Here is a 22,932-nt window from a genome sequence, read left to right as displayed (position 1 = left end):
TCTGTCTTGCACGGATTTATACCTAGACCACCTTCGATAGCTCATTTTGCTGTTGCACGTAGAGCTTCCTAAAGTATATATGTTAGAGTGCAGGGAAACTTTCCCCTAAACGCAATTGTCATGTCATCAGCATACGCGACCACTTTTACAGCTTTTTCTTCCAGAGATAATAATATATTGTTTATGGCTTTATTCCAAAGTAGAGGAGGGAGTACACCTCCTTGAGTTGTTCCTCTATTGACCCATGTTTTTAGATCCACAGATCCAAAGACTGCCGTAATGCATCTTTTAGTAAGTACGTTATTAATAAACTTTCTTACGGTAGAGCTGATGCCAAGAAATTCCAACTCCTTTATGATTGACGTCGGTTTTACATTATTGAAAGCACCTTCAATGTACAAAAAATGCTACCAATGTATATTCCTTGACAGCGAGAGAACCCTCTATGTAGCCGACTAGGTCGTGGATTTGCCTTTACTTTATGCACGCTGCTGCCGCGTCAGGCGATCTCCATGAATGTTTGCCCTGAGATATGTTTCTTTCAACCTCTCAAGAGTCTTCAGCATAAAGGATGACACACTAATATTATGAAAATCTTTCGCCGACGTGTGGTAAGGTTTTCCTTCTTTCGGAAATGAAAATGGCCCTTGTGTCCCTCCATCTCACAAGTATATATGACATGCTGATACGAGCAGAGTATATCTCAATAAGCCGAGGAATCAGTCTATCAGACACAGCCTGTAATTCAACCGGCGATACATCATCAGGGCCTGGCGACTTAAAGGAGTCGAAACTTCGTATCTCCCAAAGGATTTTCGGCTCAGACATAATTTGCCTAATAATCTACGGCGAATCTATACTAGTGACAACCTCTTCTGGCGCCACGTTGTCCTGGTCATCTGTTCAGATTTAGATATATTGGGTTGCCCAAAAAGTAATTGCGGATTTTTTAAAAGAAAGTAAATGCATTTTTAATAAAACTTAGAATGAACTTTAATCAAATATACTTTTTTTACACTTTTTTTCTAAAGCAAGCTGAAAGTAACAGCTGATAACTGACAGCAGAAAGAATGCAATTACAGAGTCACAAGCTGTGAAAAAATTTGTCAACGCCGACTATATGAAAAATCCGCAATTACTTTTTGGGGAACCCAATAGCTCCAACGTACAGGTATTGCCTGATTTTCGCTTCTGAAGTCTTTGCAAGTGCAATTTTCCACCGATCTTCTCAATATTTCGTCACAATGCTATTATCTACGACTACCACAACATATGCTGATTTTCGTCGACATCGGTTCAAATATAGATTTAGATATAGATTTGGTGATTTGTTAACCTTCTTCACTAAATTAGGTATGGAGGTTTCTCTTACGACTCTTCTGATCACCAGTTAATTTCATATCAATCGGTTTATATTTCGATATAGTTCCCAAGATTTTCGCCTTTATGGCCTTTGCAGACCCATTTATCAAGCGATCTTCTCGAAAACTTTGAACGGGTTTTGGTAGAAATTCTATATTTAAAATTTAAGCTGATTTCAATTTCGACGCCACATACCCAATGTGGCATATAGTATCAAAAGATCGGCCGACTTTAGCCTATTTTTAATTATTTATTTAAAGCACATATATGTAGGCGTTTGCTAACCTTTTTGGTTCGCCACCCTACACTGAAAAAAAAAGTCAGCCCAAAATTTAGGATTTTTCCCTATTTGTAGGATTTTAGCAATGAAAACGAGCTAAACAACCAAAACTTTAAAATAAAGATGCCATCTTCAAATTTAATATCCTATTTACCAAAGGACATCTATTTCAAGCTTCGATCGCTGATTGATTCTTATTTGACTACACAAATGATCATCCAATTATTATTTTTTGAAAAAATCTTTTTTTAAACTTAGCATCTTAACCTAAAACAAGTAAAAGCGTGCTAAGTTTGGCCGGGCCGAATCTTATATACCCTCCATGGATCGCATTTGTCGAGCTTTTGCCACGGTGTCTCTTTTTAGACAAACAAAGGATAAAAGAAAATAAATGCTATGTTATTGGAACAATATCAAGTTATGGTTCATTTCGGACCATAATTGAAGGGAATATTGGAGACCATAGTAGAAGTCATTGTGTAAAATTTCAGCCAAATGTAGTAAGAATTGCGCACTTTAGGGGTTGAAGAAGTAAAACAGTGAGATCGGTTTATAGGGGAGCTGCATTAGGCTATAAACCGATTCGTGCCATTTTCGACACGTATGTTAAAGGTCATAAGAGAAGCCGTTGTACAAAATTTCAGCCAAATCGAATAATACTTGCGCACTTTAGTGGCTCAAGAAGTCGAGACCACAGATAGGTTTATATGACAGCAATATCAGGTTATGAACCGATTCACACAGGTGTGGAAATTCATAACAAAACACGTCATGAAATATTTCAGCCAAATCGGATAGGAATTGCTCCCTGTAGAGGCTCAAGAAGTGAAGACCCCAGATTGGTTTATATGGCAGCTATATCAGGTTATCTACCAATTTGAACAATTCTAAGCACACTTGTTGAAAGTCATAACAAAACACCTTACGCAAAATTTCATCGAAATCGGATAATAATTGCATCCTCTAGAGGCTCAAGAAGTCAAGACATCAAATCGGTATATATGGCAGCTAAATCAAAACGTGGACCGATATAGCCCATTTACAATCCCAACGGATGGCCATGTCCGTCCGTCTGTCTGTCGAAAGCACGCTATCTTTTGAAGAAATAGAGCTGGCCGCATGAAGTTTTGCACAAATACTTCTTATTAGTGTGGGTCAGTTGGGATTGTAAATAGGCCAAATCGGTTCATGTTTTTATATAGCTGCCATATAAACCGATCGTCGGTCTTGACTTCTTGAGCCTCTATAGGGCGCAATTCTCGTCCGATTTAACTGAAATTTTGCACGTAGTGTTTTGATACCACTTCCAACAACTGTGATAAGTATGATTCAAACCGGTCCATAACCTGATATAGCTGCTATATATAAACCGATCTTGGGTCTTGACATCTTGAGCACCTATAGTGCGCAATTCTCATCCGATTTGACTGAAATTTTGCACGTGGTGTTTTGGTATTACTTCTAATAACTCCGGTAAATATGATTTAAATCAATCCATAACCTTATATAGCTGCTTTATAAACCGATTTTTGGTTTTGACTTCTTGAGCTATTAGAAGGCGCAATTCCTATCCGATTTGGCTGTAATTTTGCTCGTGGTGTTTTGGTATCACTTCCAACATATATGCGAAATGAAATAGCTGCCATATAAACCGATATGGGATCTTGAGTTCTTGAGCCTCTATGGAGCGCAATTCTCATCCGATTTGGCACAGATTTTGTTCAACGGCTTCTCCCATGGCATTCAACTTACGTGTGCCATGTGGTCGGAATCGATCTATAGCTTGACACAGCACCGATATAAACCGATCTCCCGATTTTGCTTCTTGAGACCCGAATCAGACAATAACTTGATATAGCTCCTCCTCCTCCTCCGTCCATATTCATTATTTTTTGTTTGCCTAGATACGGCGCAAAGAACTCGACAGATGCGATCCATGGTGGAGGGTATATAAGATTCGGTCCAGCCGAACTTAGCACGCTCTTAATTGTGTATATTTAACTATGGTACACTGCTGTCTGGTCGTAAAGTCAATTTCCTAACTTTCAACGATATTTTGACCTTCATTTAAGGTGTTTTCTTAAATAACAAGGCACAAAGTTAGGGACCTACTAACCTACAATTAAAAAAAAAATCCTTAATTTCAAGGATAATATACTTCACCAAATGAAATGTTTCCTTAAAATTTGGAATTTGTATAACCTTTGTATTAAGTTTTCTTATCTTTGGCTCGAGTCTTTAATTATTAAGACACAATTTTTTTCAGTGTATTTAGTTTTATACAAATTATTAATTTTTTTCTACACTGCAAATTGTTTTGCTGTTATGATGGTCAGAATTAACATAAAATTAGTTAATGGATAAATTAAAGACTTACCCATACTTAGCTCAATATATGCGGGTTTTAGTAAAACCAAAGCCACAACCAATCATATAAGGAAGCATTTTGTAAATTTTTCAAACAGCTACTTCAAAAGAATGACAGAAAGTGTTTGATCATTTAATAAAAGACTTCCAAACTAAAGAGTCAGTGCACCATCCCAATAAGTTAAACATTGCACAACAATTGAGCTATAAATTTAGTAAGCGAACTATAGATGTGATATTCTTGAGGATGTAGGCAAGTAATTTAATTGAACCACTTAAGGGATACAATTGGATACCATTTCTTTTTAACAAAAACAAGTAAAAGAGTTTTAAGTTTGGCTGGGCCGAAAACACACTCCACCATATATCGCATTTGTCTCAGTGCAGCTGTAATGCACAAACAAGCCATTCTTTGGATCCCGTTGAGTATTGAACACTAGGTGGACTTTTGAAGCGCCGTCCACCAGATCATAATACAATTAAGCATTACAAGTCTGACGGCTGCAGTAAGCACCCAGTGCATGACATGCGGTTTAAACACCCCACTTTTGCCAATGGCTCTCATGCAGATGTATAGGGCAATAGTTGCCTTTCTTGCCCTTTCCAAAATGTTGCATTTGAAGTTCAATTTCCTGTCCAGCAAAACACCTAGGTATTTTGCGCTTTCATTCTTTTATTGTCCATAAGCAGGTTTAGTTCGAAGATGGGCTATATCTTGACATTGCCCCCATATGGACTGTAATTCAACCGGCGATACATCATCAGGGCCTGGCGACTTAAAGGAGTCGAAACTTCGTATCTCCCAAAGGATTTTCGGCTCAGACATAATTTGCCTAATAATCTACGACGAATGCATATCAGTGACAACCTCTTTTGGCGCCACGCTGTTCTGATTGTTGTTGGTGTCGAAAACACACTCCACCATGGATCGCATTTGTCGCAGTCTTAGCATTTGTGTAATGCACAAACAAGCCATTCTTTGGATCCCGTTGAGTATTGAACACTAGTTGGACTTTTGAAGCGCCGTCCACCAGGCCATAATACAATTAAGCATTATAAGCCTGACGACTGCAGTAAGCACCCAGTGCATGACATGCGGTTTAAATACCCCACTTTTGCCAATGGCTCTCATGCAGATGTATAGGGCAAGAGTTGCCCTTCTTGCCCTTTCCAAAATGTTGGATTTGAAGTTTAGTTTACTGTCCAGCAAAAAACCCAGGTATTTTTCGCTTTAATTCTTTTTTTGCCCATAAGCAGGTTTAGTTCGAAGATGGGCTATATCGGACTATATCTTGATATAGACCCCATATTGTCCGATGTCGCCGAAATTTGGGACAATGAGTTGTGATAGACCCCTCATCATCTTTCTGATTGGGCCCTTCGATATCCTTCTTAAATTTGGCTCAGATCGGTCCAGATTTGGATATAGCTGCCATATAGACCGATCTCTTAATTTAAGGTTTTAGGCCCATAAAAGGCGCATTTATTATCCGATGTCGCCGAAATTTGAAAGAGTGAGTTATGTAAGGCCCCTCAACATACTTTTGCAATATGGCCCAGCTCGGTCCAGATTTGGGTATAGCTGCCATATAGACCGATCTCTCGATTTAAGGTTTTAGGGCCATAAAAGGCGAGTTTATTGTCCGATTTTGCCAAAATTTGGTACAGTGAGTTGTGTTAGGCCTTTGAACATCATTCCTTTATTTGGCTCAGATCGGTTCAGATTTGAATAGAGCTTCCATATAGACCGATCCGCTGATTTATTGTCTTAGGCCCATAAATGGCGCATTTATTGTCCGATATCGCCAAAATTTGGGAGAGTGAGTTAAGTAAAGCCCCTAGTCTTATTTCTGCAAATTGGCCCAGATCGGTCCAGATTTGGATATAGCTGCCATATAGACCGATCTCTCGATTTAAAGTCTTGGCCCCATAAAAAGCACATTTATAATCCGATTACGCTGAAATTTGAAACAGCGACTTATGACTTTCGACATCCGTGTCGTATATGTTTCAGATCGGTCTATATTTGGATATAGCTACCAAAAAGACCAATATTTTGGACTATAAAATTGAACAATGAATTGTACGTATTAGTATTTGGTACAAATCGAACGATATTTCAATAAAGTTGCTATGGGGCATAAGATATAAATTTTTCACCGGATTTTGACGAAAGTGGTTTATATATAAAGGGTGATTTTTTTGAGGTTAGGATTTTCATGCATTAGTATTTGACAGATCACGTGGGATTTCAGACATGGTGTCAAAGAGAAAGATGCTCAGTATGCTTTGACATTTAATCATGAATAGACTTACTAACGAGCAACGCTTGCAAATCATTGAATTTTATTACCAAAATCAGTGTTCGGTTCGAAATGTGTTCAAATTTTGACAAATTTTGTTCAGCGATGAGGCTCATTTCTGGTTGAATGGCTACGTAAATAAGCAAAATTGCCGCATTTGGAGTGAAGAGCAACCAGAAGCCGTTCAAGAACTGCCCATGCATCCCGAAAAATGCACTGTTTGGTGTGGTTTGTACGCTGGTGGAATCATTGGACCGTATTTTTTCAAAGATGCTGTTGGACGCAACGTTACGGTGAATGAACACATTTCGAACCGAACACTGATTTTGGTAATAAAATTCAATGATTTGCAAGCGTTGCTCGTTAGTAAGTCTATTCATGATGAAATGTCAAAGCATACTGAGCATCTTTCTCTTTGACACCATGTCTGAAATCCCACGTGATCTGTCAAATACTAATGCATGAAAATCCTAACCTCAAAAAAATCACCCTTTATATCCGAGGTGGTGGGTATCCAAAGTTCGGCCCGGCCGAACTTAACGCCTTTTTAATTTGTTTACTTATTTCAATCTACATTCAAAAATGCTCACTTTTCTCTTTAAAATGCAAACAAATTCAAAACTTGCTATCTCAAAATTTACTCCGCCATCATTTGGCCAAATTTAAACACCGTTGTTTACATTTAGAAGAAACTGGATTGACATTTGAAATATTCAAATTTTCTGCATTAATTTTAAACCGAATCATTTTGTTTATATTTCATTGGAAACCGTTTAGAGTTCTTGACGTAGTAATTTAAGGCAGGTTTTCTAAAATATGTGCCATGTTGCAGCGAAAGTGAAATGATTGGACAACCGTGGGTCAACGACTTTCATTGTCTGCCAATTTGGCAAAATGAGTCGACATATATAAACAGGGGCTTTGAAGATAGAATATATAATAGTATGGGTTGAGTTCAAAAAACAATGGGAATTCCTAATGGGCAAAGCAACTGACAAACGCCTAAATGAAGTGTAGGTGTAAGATTATTTAACAGAGCAAAGTGGTACATTATAGACTTTTATCAGACGTACGAGGTCTGATAAAAATAAATCTTTATTTTCCAATTTCGTGAGTTGCGTTTGTGTGATTTCCGCGTTTTAAACCCTACACCACCACTGTGGTACAGGGTAGGAAGAGAGATAGACCTATTGATAAGTATACCGAACGACTCAGAATCACTTTCTGATTCGATTTAGCTGTGTCCGTCTGTCTGTCCATGTTAATTTGTGTACCAACTTCTCGTTGCAATTTTCATCCGATCGTCTTCGAATTTGACACAGCCGCTTTTTTGTTACGTAGAGACAAAATCTATTGAAATTGGGGAAAATCAGTTCAGATTTGCATATAGCTCTCATATATATGTTTGTCCGATTTTCAGTAGTAATGCAGTAAAATGGTCATTTATTAACCGATTCTCTCGAGAGGAAGGATTTTCTTTTAACTCTAGACATTCCTGGTGAATTCCGTAGAAATCGGTTCAGATTGAGATATAGCTCTCATATATATATATCGCCCGATTTTCACTCTAAGAGCCATTGCAAGCGCATTTTCGACAAATCTTCCCGAAATTTTGCACAACGCTTTCCTTGACATCTACAACAATATCCAAGAAGTCTGGTTGAAATCGGTTCAGATTTAGATATAGCTCCCATTTATACGTTCCTCCGATTTTGAGACATATTGCAATATGATCATTTGTCAACCGATTCTCTCACACTTTGACAAGAAGGATTTTCTTATGGCTCTTGAAGATTTTTGTGAATTTCATAAAAATCGGTTCCGATTTAGATATAGCTTCCATATATATTTTTAGTCCGCTTTTCACTTCTAGAGTTATTGCAAGCCACAATTTTGCACAACGCTTTCCTCGACGACTATCACAATATCTAAGAAGTATGCTCGAAATCGGTTCATACTATGGGTTGCACAAAAAGTAATTGCGGATTTTTCATATAGTCGGCGTTAGCAAATTTTTTCACAGCTTGTGACTCTGTAATTGCATTCTTTCTTCTGTCAGTTATCAGCTGTTACTTTTAGCTTGCTTTAGAAAAAAAGTGTAAAAAAAGTATATTTGATTAAAGTTCATTCTAAGATTTATTAAAAATGCATTTACTTTCTTTTAAAAAATCCGCAATTACTTTTTGGGCAACCCAATAAGATATAGCTTCCATATATATGTTCGCCAGATGTTGGGTAATTTGCAATAATGTTGTCATTTGCTAACCGTAGTTATTACAATTGGAACATATTTGCTCAAAATTTGATACGGATTGATGTAAAGGGTGATTTTTTTGAGGTTAGGATTTTCATGCATTAGTATTTGACAGATCACGTGGGATTTCAGACATGGTGTCAAAGAGAAAGATGCTCAGTATGCTTTGACATTTCATCATGAATAGACTTACTAACGAGCAACGCTTGCAAATCATTGAATTTTATTACCAAAATAAGTGTTCGGTTCGAAATGTGTTCATTCACCGTAACGTTGCGTCCAACAGCATCTTTGAAAAAATACGGTCCAATGATTCCACCAGCGTACAAACCACACCAAACAGTGCATTTTTCGGGATGCATGGGCAGTTCTTGAACGGCTTCTGGTTGCTCTTCACTCCAAATGCGGCAATTTTGCTTATTTAAGTAGCCATTCAACCAGAAATGAGCCTCATCGCTGAACAAAATTTGTCAAAATTTGAACACATTTCGAACCGAACACTGATTTTGGTAATAAAATTCAATGATTTGCAAGCGTTGCTCGTTAGTAAGTCTATTCATGATGAAATGTCAAAGCATACTGAGCATCTTTCTCTTTGACACCATGTCTGAAATCCCACGTGATCTGTCAAATACTAATGCATTAAAATCCTAACCTCAAAAAAATCACCCTTTATAACCTATCTGAACCCATCCGCCGATGTGCATCAAATTGGTTCAGAATTAGATATAACTCCCACTTTGTACTTATATGGTAGATGTAGGGTATTATACAGTCGGGACCGCCCAACTCTTTTCTGGTTACTGGTTTTCCTGTTATGTTGGTACACATGTCTGTTATATATGTATGTTGATCATATCAGCCATTTTGGATTGCCAGTTTGTTTTTGATAGATAAAAAGGTTAGACGTGTATTGATGTGCTCTTCAATTTTTAATATTCGAAAAAATGGATCAAAGAGACTGTATTAAGTTTTGTGTAACCAAGAAGCGCGTTTCTGAAGTGTTTCGAGGATTGGAAAAAATTGAAAAAAGATATCTAAGGGGGATTACTTTACAGGGGACAAGATAGTTATTCATAGCGCATTGCTGTTGATAGCAGAGTTGCTCTGTATGCCGCATTCTTGGCTTCAGTAGCATTTTAATACCCGTGTTCGTACCAAGAGTTTCTTGGCGTAGGCTTCTGGTACCCAAGTACGGATTTCGCGGCTTTTCCATAGAGTGGCCATTGGTTTGTCACTGCACCGTTATATCATCTGGACAAGTATGCCGTTGCCAACTGTTGTGTTTGAAGCTTTTCACTGTCCAGCATCCGTGTAATGTCAGATAGACCTTTTTTCGCCACGTTCAAACGGATTACAAGGTGAATAATTTGGTTCCTTACTTCTTGATCTGGGAGCAACCATGTGCCTTTCTTAATCCTAATCGAAATATTCGTCTAAGACCCCACAAAGTACATATATTCTTGATCGTCTCGATGTTCTGAGTCGACCTAGCCACTCGAGCGCGTAAAGCTAGCCGCTTGCATAGATACCTAATATCGATGTAGATCGTTGGGGATTGCAAATGGGCCATAACGATGCAGATTTGAATATAGCTCCAATCAGGGACGTAGCCAGGGGGGGGGGGGGGGGGCTCGTCATTCTGGTTGAGACCCCATAAAGTATATATATATATATATATATATATTCTTGATCGTCTTGTCATTCTAAGTCGATCAAGCCATGTCCGTCTGTCCGTCGAAAGCACGCTAACTTTCGAAGGAGTAACGCTAGCTGCCTGAAATTTTGCACAAATACTTTTAATTAGTGTAGGTCAGTTGGGATTGTAAATGGGCTATATCGATTAATGTTTTGATATAGCTGCCTTATAAACCGATCTTGGGCCTTCATTTCTTGAACCTCTAGAGGGCGCAATTCTCGTCCGATTTGAAATTTTGCACGTGGTGTTTTGGTACCACTTCCAACAACTGCGCTAAATAAAGTTTAAATCGGTCCATATTTTGATATAGCTGCCATATAAACCGATCTTGGATCATAACTTCTTGAGCCTCCAGAGGACGCAATTTTCATCCGATTTGGCAGAAATTTTGTACAACGGCTTCTCCTATAACCTTCAACATACGTGTCTAATATGGTTTGAATCGATTAAAAGTTTGATACAGCTCCCATATAAACCTATCTCCCGATTTTGCTTCTTGAGCCCCTACAAGCCGCAATTCTTATCCAAATGAACTGAAATATTACACAATGACTTCTACAATGTTCAGCATTCATTTATGATCCAAATCGGACTATAACTTGATATAGCTCCCATAGCATAACAGTTCTAATTCAATATTCTTTGTTTGCCTAAAAAGAGATACCACGCATAGAACTCCACAAATGCGATCCATGGTGGAGGGTATATAAGATTCGGCCCGGCCGAACTTATATACCCTTACAAATAAATAGGCAAACCAACAAAAACCCCCTTCAAAGAGTTTCAGCTATGTGGTGTGTTAAATACTACCAATGCACTGCTTAGGTGGAAGCATCTAATCTTTTGGCGGCATGGCAATCTGATGAACCCTCTGACAAAGGGCGAAATCACGATCGCTGCACCACATAGCTGAAACTCTTTGAAGCGTGTTTGTTATTTTGCTTTTATATTTGAAATAGAAACAAGAAATAAAGACCATATACAAAGAAATAGTTTTGTGACCAAACATACAAATTTTTAACAAATATATTGTAGCTCTTCCAATTAATTTTATTATTTTAAACATATGATGGGGTTGACTATTTTTATTAAAAAAAAAACATTTTCTTTGGGATTTCTACAAGAAATGAAACAATGATTTGGGGACACTTTTCACAGTGAACGATCCCTTTACGGAACTTTGTTAGAAATCGGATTCCTGTCGACGGATGGACTATGTCGTTAAATCGGGAAGGTCAATTTTTTTGGACACCTGAATTCTTGGGCAAATTTTCTTAGCATTCGGATCCGAAATTTCCTTTTCGTTTTAATGCTGAACATTGCGTTACCATGTCTTTTAGGATGTTTTAATGACATTTAACTCATGACTAGCATTTCTTTGTTACTTTATTAAAAATGTTCTATGAAAAAATCTTTATTGGATAGATATGTGATAAGTGATTCAAAAAAGTGGATGATCGTAATTCCATTTATGGGGAGGATTTTCACCCCATTGCCTGTCATATATAAGGGTTACTTGCGTCTCACTAAACAAATATTTGGCTAACTGTTCTTAACAGAGCAATTTATTAATAAAAAAAAACAAACAACATCAACAATAACCAGAATCACTTTCCCGCAATCTAAGTATAAGATAAACAATTTAGAAGGCAATGCAACTGCTAAAGAGCCGCATAAAAATAATCTAATTTTGCGGTAGTAACAAGTTACCAAAAAGAACCTCATTTTAATACTTGTCGTCTGTAGTTAAAGATCCAAATGAATTAAGACAAAAATATTAAAAGAAACCAACGGTTGGCGTTAAAGCATTAGTGGCCCTCAAGTGACTGAGCAACGACGTCTCAAACATGGATTTTAACCATGTCCTGGAGAAATGTGGCAACTTTGGCCGTTATCAATGGATGCTGTTACTGCTCTACGGTTGCACCAACATTTTGTCCTCCATGCACTACTTCTCCCAAACTTTGATCAGTTTTACCCCCGAGCATTGGTGTTATCATCCACAATTGGCGAATAAATCATTTGAGGATATCGATAAAATCTACAAGCAATTCAAGAGGCCACATTGTACTCTGCTGGAGAAGTTCGATGATGAAAGTGGTATAGCTACCCCAGCAGAAGGAAGTGAATGCCGTGAATGGTTTTATAGAAGACAAGATGGCTATGAGAGTATTACAACTGAGGTGAGTCCAAAAATATACAAAGTGTTTTATTTTTATGCCCTCCTTCATAGGATGGGAGTATACTAATTTCGTCATTCTGTTTGTAACACCTCGATCGACATGATATTTTAAGTCGATCTAGCCATGTCCGATCGTGTGTCCGTCCGTCCGTCTGTCTGTCTAAAGCACGCCAACTTTAGAAGGAGTAAAGCTAGGCGCTTGAAATTTTGCACAAATACTTCTTATTAGTGAAGGTCAGTTGGGATTGTAAATGAACAATATCGGTCCATGTTTTGATATAGCTGCCAAATAAAGCGGGTCTTGACTTCTTGAGCTTCTATACCCTTCACCATGGATCGCATTTGTTGAGTTCAGGCGCCCTTTAGGGGCTCAAGAAGTAAAATAGGGAAATCGGTTTATGCGGGAACTGTATCAGGCTATAAACCGATTCAGACCATTTTTGACACCTATGTTGAAGATCAAGGGAGAAGCTGTTGTACAACATTTCAGCTAAATCGGAAAATCAAGTCAAGATCACAGATCGGTTTTATGGCAGCTATATCAGGTTATGGACCGATCTATACCATATACCATGGCACAGTTGTTAGAAGTCATAACAAAACACGTCATGCAAAATTTCAGCTAAATCGGATAAGAACTGCGCCCCCTAGTGGCTCAAGATGCCAAGATCGGTTTATATGGCAGCTATATCGGGTTATGAACCGATTTGAACCATACTCAGCACAGTTATTGGAAGTCGCAACGAAATACGTCGCGCAAAATTTCAGCCAAAGCGGATAAAATTTGCGGCCTATTGTGGCTCAAGAATTCAAGACCCCAGACCGGCTTATAAGGCTGCTATATCAGGTTATGGACCGAGTTGAACCATACTTAGCACAGTTGTTGAAAGTCGCAACGAAACATGTCGTGTAAAATTTCAGCCAAATCGGATAAAAATTGCGCCCTATAGTAGCTCAAGAGGTCAAGATCAAAGATCGGTTTATATGGCAGCTATATCACAACATGTACCGATGTGGCCTATTAACAATCCCAACCGACATACACTAATAAGAAGTATTCGGACAAAATTTCAAGCATCTAGCTTTAATTCTTCGAAAGTTGGCGTGATCAGCCATCAGACAAAATAAGATCAATTTATATCTAATTAGACAAAATTAGATAGGTTAGGTTAGGTTGAAAAGAGGTGCAGATATTAATCCGCCCCATACCACTATGGACATACACCTAAGTCAGTAATCGGCTTGTTGTGCGCTCTAAAAACTATGAAGTAACCTCTAAAAAGAAAATTTGAAGTTAGGAATACCGTGCTACTTACAAAATCCTTAATTGTTTTCAATGCCACTCCCCTAGGTTGGTTCATGTCTGATATTGTGTCTCCGACTAAGTACCGGTATCTGTTGGACGCGAAAGCCGGACAATGGCAAAGGAAATGCTCCAACGTCTCATCATCTTCCCCGCATGATCTACACATGCTATCACTTGCCGCACCGATTTTACATAAGTGAGCTCGCAGTCATATGTGTCTCGTTATGATACCAATAGCTATACTGACCTCCTACTTGCTTCGTTTTAGTAATAACCCCGTCTTCTCACGATCTGGATCCCTCCACAGGATCTTCGCCGTCCTACCAACCGTTTCGCTGTTCCACAATACTTCATGCGCATTCGTCGCCCACACCCTTAAATCAATCCTATGGCAGCCGGTTGGACGTACCGAATTGACCCGATGAATTCCTTCATCAGCAAGGGCTGCCGCCTCAATGTACCACACACTGCTACTACAACAACACCCTTAACTTGGACTGCGTCGACCCGAAAGGCTTCGAGTTAACCAAGTTTATTGACGGCAGTCTTCTGGCCTTCACCGCCAAATCGTCTGCCTTTTTATGTCCCCTTACTCCGTTATGGGCCGGCAGCCAAACGATGCGGATTTTCCCATCCTCAGAGAAGGCGTTAATCTCCTTCTTACACTGCAAGACTGTTCGTGACCTTACCGTTCTGGTTGTTATTGCCCTTATGGCTATTTTACTGTCGGTAAAGATGTTCAGACTTGACGTCCTTGCATTAGCACCATACCACTTCACGCATTCCGTGATCGCCCGGATCTCCGCCTGCAGGACCGTATTATGGTCAGGCAGACTGAACCAGATGTCAGTCCCAGGGTTTTCAATGAAAACCACCAGGCCCACTTTGTCCTCTAGCTTTGATCCATCCGTGTAACATGATCCTCCAGATGTCAATATTAGGGTTCCGTCAATCCAAGACTGTGCCGATGGCAGCAGTGCCTCGCACTCGACTTCAAGGTTCATCTCAGGTATCCGATCGAAAACCTCTCCACTTTCTTCAAGGTTTCTTATCGTCGCCTCCATTAAACCGCGTTGGTATGAGCTGCTCCTATCCTCAATCCATTCTCCCATCGCCTTAAGTCTCATAGCCGCAGTGGGTGTCTCACACTTAATTCGCATGTCTATTGCTTGGAAGAAGAATAGTCTCCAGTGCCCTAGTGGGCGTGGTCCTCATAGCTTCGCCTATGCCAAGACAACATGTTCTCTGAACCTGTTGTATGGTCCTTATATTGCACTTTTTCTCCATAGCAGTCCACCAAACTACTGAGGTGTAAGTAAGTATTCGTGTAATCACGCTCGTGTGGAACCAGTGAACTATCCTCAGATACCCGCCCCATTTCGAGCTTACGACCTGTCTACATAGTGTCCAACATCTGTGAGCCTTCTCGGTACGCTCTTGCATGTGATACTTCCAATTAAGTTTCGCGTCCAAGATCACACCTTGTCAATTTATCGAAATCATCTTATTGAGGAAACGTGGTGCGTTATAGTGGTCCACCATCGTCATCCTCGTGAACTGGCATATTTCAGTCTTCCCTGGGTTAACATTGAGACCTCTGGGTCTAGCCCAGTCATATGCCATATGCAAGACCTCTCGGCCCTTCTACATAGCTGGTTCGGATCCTTACTCCTCAGAAGCATTATAACATCGTCTGCATAGCAGACGGGTTCAAATACCTCCTCAGGCAATATCCGTAATAGGTCATTTATAGTGGTCACCCATAGGAGTGGCTATAAAATGCCCCCCTATGGCGTGCCTTGTGTCACTTTCTCCCTTATATATATGTCATGGGACCTGTTCCTCAGCATATGGTTTATCCAGTGTTTAAGGACCGGGTCCAACCGGTACTGGTCTAAGGATTGGATCAGTGTGTCGGTCCGCAAATTGTTAAGAGCCCCCTCGATTTCAATTCATACCGCCAGGGTGTACGTTTTGGCATTGAAGGATTCTTCTATGTTATGCACAACCTCGTCTCCACCGACCTTAGCTTGACATAGGTATGCTGTTTGTATTTGAGTAGTTTGCTGGATGTCCTTCTCTTTATCGTAGTCTCGACAATACGTTTCATGGTTTTGAGTAGAATGGACGTAAGGCTTATGGGTCTGTGGGCCTTTGGTGTCGCATAACATGCCTTGCCGGGCTTGGGTATAAACACCACCACTTGCCTCCTGCCAGGACTTTCGGAGTATATGCAAGCCCTAGGCACACTGTGAAAATTTTGGCCAGGTGAGGCGCCAGATAGTCTGCTTCTTTCTATAGTAACGCGGGAAATATTCCATCAGGTCCAGGTGACTTAAATGGTTTGAAGCTCCTCGAGGATTCCTTCATCATAAATTCCGTAATTACAAACCTTCGATCAACGTCATTATTCCAAATTAAATACAATTGTACGAAATTTGATCTCAAATTTGTTTTCAATTTTCAACTTTTTTACTAAGGCAGACATTTTTATGGGACTATGGACGAAATTCCAAAAAAAGTATGTGTGACGAAGGACTCTTTATATAACTAGTTAATTTCATATACATGTATTATCCGATTCGTCGCCTTCAGGCCGTAAGTTGCTGTTTGAAGCCGAGTCTGCAGGGAAAAACAGAATCATTGTGGGCCGGATATGGGTGCGTGTTATGCACTGGATATATACTGCAGTTGTCAGTCCAATAATGCTATATTGTGTGGTGGTCTGGTGGATGGAGCTTCCAAGTCCACCTACTGTTCAATACTCAGCTGGATCCAAATGATGGCTTGTTTGTGCATCACAGAGGGCGACACCATTTGATGCATTGAATTTACCTTATCCCTCTGGACATTGTGGCCAGACGAATTAGTGCGACCACTGCTGTGAGGCTATAGGAGTATTCTCTTTGGTCATACGGCTGCAATTCCACAAAGTGTGGAGTAAAAATTGTATGAGCCGCTTATTCATAAACGTACTGTACTACTATTCCTGGTAATAAGAGTTATATAGACATTTATACGGGTGGTTCCAAACTAGACGACTAGGTGGTTTTTGTGGTGTAATCTGAGGAGTTGGGACTGGTCATATCGCGAAGGATAACCGAGCACTTAATTCCAAGCGGAGATCATTGCAATGAAAAAAGTGTTGGAAAGACTACAACATATCTCTGAATACAAAAACTGCCCTCCACTGTCGCAGGTCTCTCAATGCTATGGCTGAAAAGTTTAAAATTCACCTGTTCTGCGTGCCGGGCCACAGATATATCCCTGGGAATTGTAGAGCAGATCAGCTTGCGAGACTAGAAACTGTCTTACACATTCCAGATGAATAGGTGCTCAATTCTTTTTCTATGAAAACACAAAACGAAAAGTTTTTTTTTCTTTTTTATAGAATTTCTGATTCCTTCCCCCAAAAACAAAAGGTAAAAGCGTGATAAGATCGGCCGGGCCGAATCTTAGGAACCCACCACCATGGATTCTGGTAAAAATTTATACAAACTAAATTTAGTTGAAGTGCATAATTTTATTGGCTTGTAAGGGCTCAAAAAGTCAAATCGGGAGATCGATTTATATGGCAGCTACTAGCTGGACAGGGCCCGCTCCCCTGCGCCTTCTTTAACTCTCTAGTATCTTTTTAGGGTGGGGACACCACGCTCTGAATGTGGATATCGAATTCGTGCTACTGTAGCCTATGACGCTGAACGCCTGCGTTCGAATCCTAGCGAGAACTTCAGAAAACATGTAAAGCGGTGGTTATTCCCTCTTAATGCTGGCGACATTTACGATGTACTATGCCATGCATGGTCGTGTATAAAATTCTCCCCAAAGAGGTGTCGGACTGCGGCACGCTGTTCGGACTCGCCTATAAAAAAGGTCCCTTATCGTTGATAAACTCAACATGAATCAGAAAGCACTCATTGATGTGTGAGAAGTTTGCCCCTGCTCGGTTGCTGGGCAAATTTTTACTCTACTCCCAAATGCCTTTCTATTGAGTCCCACATTGCCGTATTGGTAAATATTTCAGGTTTAGGGGGAATTTCAGGGGTGGAGTGGCCACCCAGACACTTGGCCCTTAAAGTAGATATAAGATTCGTGCTCTACTTTCAAACAAAGTTTATATGAACCCCATAATTGCATGATCGTTAAATAAGTTCTATTTGAGGGTATGGTGGACCCCAGGGTCTTTGTTCTGAAAATGAGTATCAATATCTTGAAAATCGATCAATTTTCACCATAAATAGCTTTTATATAATTGGGAGGTATTATGGGGTGCGGCGGCCCCCCAAATACATGGCTCTTCGATGGGATATCAAATTCGTTTTTTTCTTTCTCTCAACCACCTTTCGTTTGAGCTCTAAATTGTCGTGACTGGACTGGCGAGGCATCCGACCCCAACAATAGAAACCATGTTTTGATTTGAACGAATCGCATTACCAATCTCCGAGATATGCCGTTTTGAAAATTAGGGCAATGAGAAGTGCTTTTTAGGGAAGGGATGTCACCTCAGACATTTCGAATCAAATATGGATTTCAAATTCAATGGATTTGAGTCCCATATTGCCTTGGTCGGAAAATATGAACCGTTTGGAGAGTGTTTTGGGGCTGAACGGCCACCGGCACTTCTGGGTATAGGGCCGGTGGCCGTCCAGCCATAGATATCAAATTCTTTACTTCCAAATACCGTTGATTGGAATTTGCCATAATTGGAAATAAAGTTCAGTTTAGGGGGTTCTTTAGGGCGCACCCCAAACACTTGGTTCCAAAATTGGATATCAAATTCGTTTTCTACTCTCAAATACCTTTCATTTGAGTCTCATATTGTCATAATGGGTTAATCAACCTATTTGCCTTATTTTTGGAAGGAAAAGTGCCACCTAGACAAAATTTTAATGTCATATTCGCAATCTACTCCCCAATACCTTTCATTTGTGTCCCATATAGACATGGTCAGCTAATATGCTCATTTGGAGATACTTGGAGGTGGGACGACCTCCCATTACTTGGACCTAATTTTGTATGCCATATTTGTAATCTATTGTCGAATACTTTTCATTTGAGGCCCATATTGATATGAACATGGAATATATCTATTTAGAGGAGTTTTTGGGTTCGGGATGCCCGCTGGTTACTTGGACCCAAATTTTAATAGCATATTCGCTTTCTAGTGTCCAATGCCTTTCATTTGAAACCCATATTGTGCCGATCGGTCCACTTTTGGTTTTGCATGACGTTGATGGGGTAAGGGGGAGGGACCGCCCTCATCCGATGTCTAAAAACAATCTGTGAAAGTTTTAAGAAAATCGGTTCAGCCGTTCTTGATTCTACGGAACAGACAAAAAAAAACCGAATCCCATATAGTCAATCTAATTTTGTATGCCAGATTCGTAATCTACTCCCGAATACCTTTTATTTGAGGCCCATACTGATATGAACGTCCAATATGTCTGTTTGGGGGAATCTAAGAACTGGGGCGGCCCGATGGGAACTTAGACCCATATTTTTATACCATATTCGTATTCTATTTTCCAATACCTTTCATATGATACCTACCCATATAGTCCCGATCTGGTGTACAAAGTACAGGTCGCAATTTTCATCCGATCGTCTTCAAATTTGGTATGGTCATGTTTTTCGGCCTAGAGACGAAGCCCATAAAAATTGGAAAAAATCGGTCCAGATTTGGATATAGCTTCCATATATATGTTCGTTCAATTTGCAGTAATAATGCAATAAAATGGTCATTTGTTAACCGATTCTCTCGAAATTTGGCAGGAAGGCTTTTCTTATATCTCTCGATATTATTGGTAAATATCATAGAAATCGGTTTGGATTTGGATATAGCTTCCATATATATGTTCGTCCGATTTGCAGGAATACAGCAATAAAATGGTCATTTGTTAACCGATTCCGTCGAAATTCGACAGGAAGGATTTCCTTATGATTTCCAATGTTACTGGTTAATTTCATAGAAATCGGTTCAGATTTGGATATAGTTTCCATATATATGTTCGTCCGATTTGCAGCAATACAGCAATAAAATGGTCATTTGTTAACCGATTTTCTGGAAATTTGGCAGAAAGGATTTTCTTACGACTCTCGATATTACTGGTGAATTTCATAGAAATCGGTTCAGATTTAGATATGGGTCTCATATATATATATCGACCGATTTTCTCTCCTAGACCCACTGCAAGCGCATTTATTGACCATTCTTCCCAAAATTTTGTACAACGGTTTCCTCGACGACTTCCACAATATCCATAAAATTTGGTCGAAATCGGTTCAGATTTAGATATAGCTCCCATGTATATGTTCGTCAGATTTTGAGTAATTTGTTGTCATTTGTCAACCTTAGTAATTACATTTTGAACATATTTGCTTTGGCCGAAATTCGATACAGGAATTTTAATAATCTATCTGGATACATCCGCCAAGGTCCATCAAAATTGGTTCAGAATTAGATGTAGTCCCCTTTTGTTTTTATAGGGTAGGTGTAGGGTATTATAAAGACTGTCTGACTTTTGCCTTTCTTTACTGGTTTTTGTTAAATTTTGCAAAATTTTGACTTTGTCAAGTCCGATATTCAGAAAAAAATTAAAATATCCATAGTATCGATAATGCCATCGATATTTTGCCAGCTCTATTCAATATGCCGCATTTCGATATAATTTCTCTATACCCCAGCAAAACCTTAATAAATTCTTTATTGCTTACTTTTTTGACAGTTAAACTGGGTATGTGACGATGCCTTCCGTAACGCTGTGGGCCAATCCTTCTATTTTCTGGGCGCCGTGGTGGGTACCATCAGTTTTGGTGCTTTGGCTGATCGAATTGGACGCTTGCCCGCTGTGCTTCTGAGTACTTTTACAGGTGGCTTGGGAGATTTCATAACAGCATTTGTGGGAAATGTAACATTCTATGCCATCAGCCGTTTCATATCCGGCTTATCAACAGACACTTTTTACATGTTGATGTATATACTGGGTAAGAAATTGGAACAAATATTCATAACTTAAACCCAATATTATCTCATTTCAGTCTTTGAATATCTGAGTCCGAAAAAACGTACTCTAGGCCTAAATATTGTACCCACCATATTCTATTGCACCGGTCTTATGTTATCGCCTTGGTTTGCTTTATGGGTACAGACATGGCGCAAATATCTGTTTGTGGCCTCAGTGCCAGTCCTTTTGGTCTTTGCCTATCCCCTGCTGGCTTGTGAAAGTGCCAATTGGTTGCTGACTCGCAAAAAGTATGACCGTGCCGTCAAGTGCCTTAAACGTGTGGCCAAATTCAATGGACGTCAAGTCGAAGAAAAGGTATTTGAGGATTTTGTAGAGTTCTACAAAAAGAAGATAGAGGTTGAAGATGAAAAACTTAAAAACAGCAATGATACCTTTTGGGGTATGTTTAAGACGCCAAGATTAAGGAAGTTTACCATTATACTGTTGGTGAAAAGGTGAGGCTACATATTTGAAAAAAATTCAACAACAACAAAACCTTATTCGTCATGCTTTTTCTGTTTATTTCTCTAGTGTCATCATAACCATGGCCTTCGATATTATTTCGCGGAATATGGAAGGCATGGGCTCTTCACCTTTTAAGCTGTTCTCCTACACTGCCATTTGCTATGTTCCCGGTGGTCTCACCATTATTGCCTTTCAGAATATAGTGGGCCGCAAAGGTATGGCCAGTTTGTCTTTGCTTGTAGGTGGTATTATCACTGCCGTTACTGGGTTTCTGGTGGCCTTCATGGATGCCAAATCGCATGCATTGCTATTGGGTATTATGGTTGGTCTCGGCCGTTACGGAGTTGTGGTGGCCTATGATGCTGAAGTGCAATATTGTACAGAAATTATTCCCACCAGCGTAAGAGGTCGCGGGGTGGCCAATATTCATGTGCTGGGCTATGCCTGTAGCTTCCTTAACTCCTATGTCTTATATTTGGCCACATTTTATAGGCCATTGCCGGCGCTCTTTATAAGCATTATTATGTTAATAGGAGCAGCTTTGTGTCTATTACTTCCTGAAACCTTGAACAAGTAAGGCAAGATTTCTCAGTTTCGACGTAAAATTGTAACCTATTTTTCTTTCTTTCAGAAAACTTCCAGAAACTCTTAGTGACGGCGAGCTCTTTGGCCTCGATGAAAAATGGTATTATTTCCCCTGTTGGAGTAGAACTCGCAAAAACTCAAATGTATCCAAACAAATCTCAAATATTCAACAAATGGACAAAGAGAAAACTTATTTTTAAGTTATTGACTTTTAATCGATTTTGTTTTTAAGAAATCTTAACTTAAATAGTGTACTTAGTTATCTTATTTAATTGTTTACAAATTAAAACAAACACCATTGAAATGAATAGAGAGAGAGAAAGAGAACCAAATTTTAAGTAAACAAGTAAAAGCGTGCTAAGTTCGACCGGGCCAAATCCTATATACCCTCCAACAGGGATCGCATTCGTCAAGTTCCTTGCCCAGTATCATCTTTATAGGCAAACAAAGGATAAAGAATAAAAATTGTCATGCTTGTTGAGCCATATAAGATTATGGACCGATTCGGACCATACTTCGATTGGATGTTGGAGAACACAGCAGAAGTCATTGTGCTTGATTGCAGCCTAATCGAACAGGAATTGCGCCCTATTGGGGCTCAAGAAGTAATTTCCGGAGATCCATTTATATGGGAGCTATATCAGATTATTGACCGACTTTGCCATATCGACTAAGAATGCCCAGACGATATATTGTAGAATATATGCACTTTTTTGGATCCATATTTAGACGTGCTATAAAAGTCTAACATAAGTCACTGTGTCAAATTTGAGCGAAATCGGATTATAAATGTGCCTTTTATGGGGCCAAGACTTTAAATGGGGAGAGATCGGTCTGTATGGCAGCTATATCCAAATCTGAACCGATCTGGCCAAATTGAAGAAAATTGTCGAAGGCGCTAACACAACTCACAGTCCCAAAAATTCAGCGACATCGGACAATAAATGAACCTTTTAAGGGTCCAAAACCTTAAATCGATAGATCGGTCTATATGGCAGCTATATCTAAATCTGAACCGATCTGGGCCAAATTGAAGAAGGATGTCGAAGAGCCTATCACAACTGACCATCTCAAATTTGGGAGAAATCGGAAAATAAATGCGCCATTTATGGCCCCAAAACTTTA

At 39.5% G+C, this 22,932-nt stretch overlaps 1 protein-coding gene across 5 annotated transcripts in view; it reads left to right on the top strand.

The window, feature by feature from the left end:
• The window catches only part of LOC106081492 (organic cation transporter protein), a 33,507-nt gene extending 11,392 nt beyond the window's left edge, over positions 1–22,115 (top strand). For 3 of the 5 annotated variants that reach the window (XM_013243486.2, XM_059363872.1, XM_013243484.2), the window contains exons 2-6: positions 12,012–12,448; positions 20,479–20,737; positions 20,792–21,212; positions 21,289–21,795; positions 21,854–22,115. In XM_013243486.2, coding sequence (XP_013098940.2) covers positions 12,113–12,448; positions 20,479–20,737; positions 20,792–21,212; positions 21,289–21,795; positions 21,854–22,007 — 1,677 coding nt within the window. In that variant the 5' untranslated portion in view covers positions 12,012–12,112 and the 3' untranslated portion in view covers positions 22,008–22,115. Of the gene's footprint in view, positions 1–11,824; positions 12,449–20,478; positions 20,738–20,791; positions 21,213–21,288; positions 21,796–21,853 lie in introns of all 5 variants that reach the window. The other 2 variants (XM_013243483.2, XM_013243482.2) reach the window with 2 other exon arrangements.
• Positions 22,116–22,932: the final 817 nt, after the last annotated feature.

This window comes from Stomoxys calcitrans, chromosome 2 (genome assembly GCF_963082655.1).
Source record: "Stomoxys calcitrans chromosome 2, idStoCalc2.1, whole genome shotgun sequence".
Classification (NCBI taxonomy): Eukaryota; Metazoa; Arthropoda; class Insecta; order Diptera; family Muscidae; genus Stomoxys; species Stomoxys calcitrans.
This window is presented reverse-complemented; position numbering and strand designations above follow the sequence as displayed.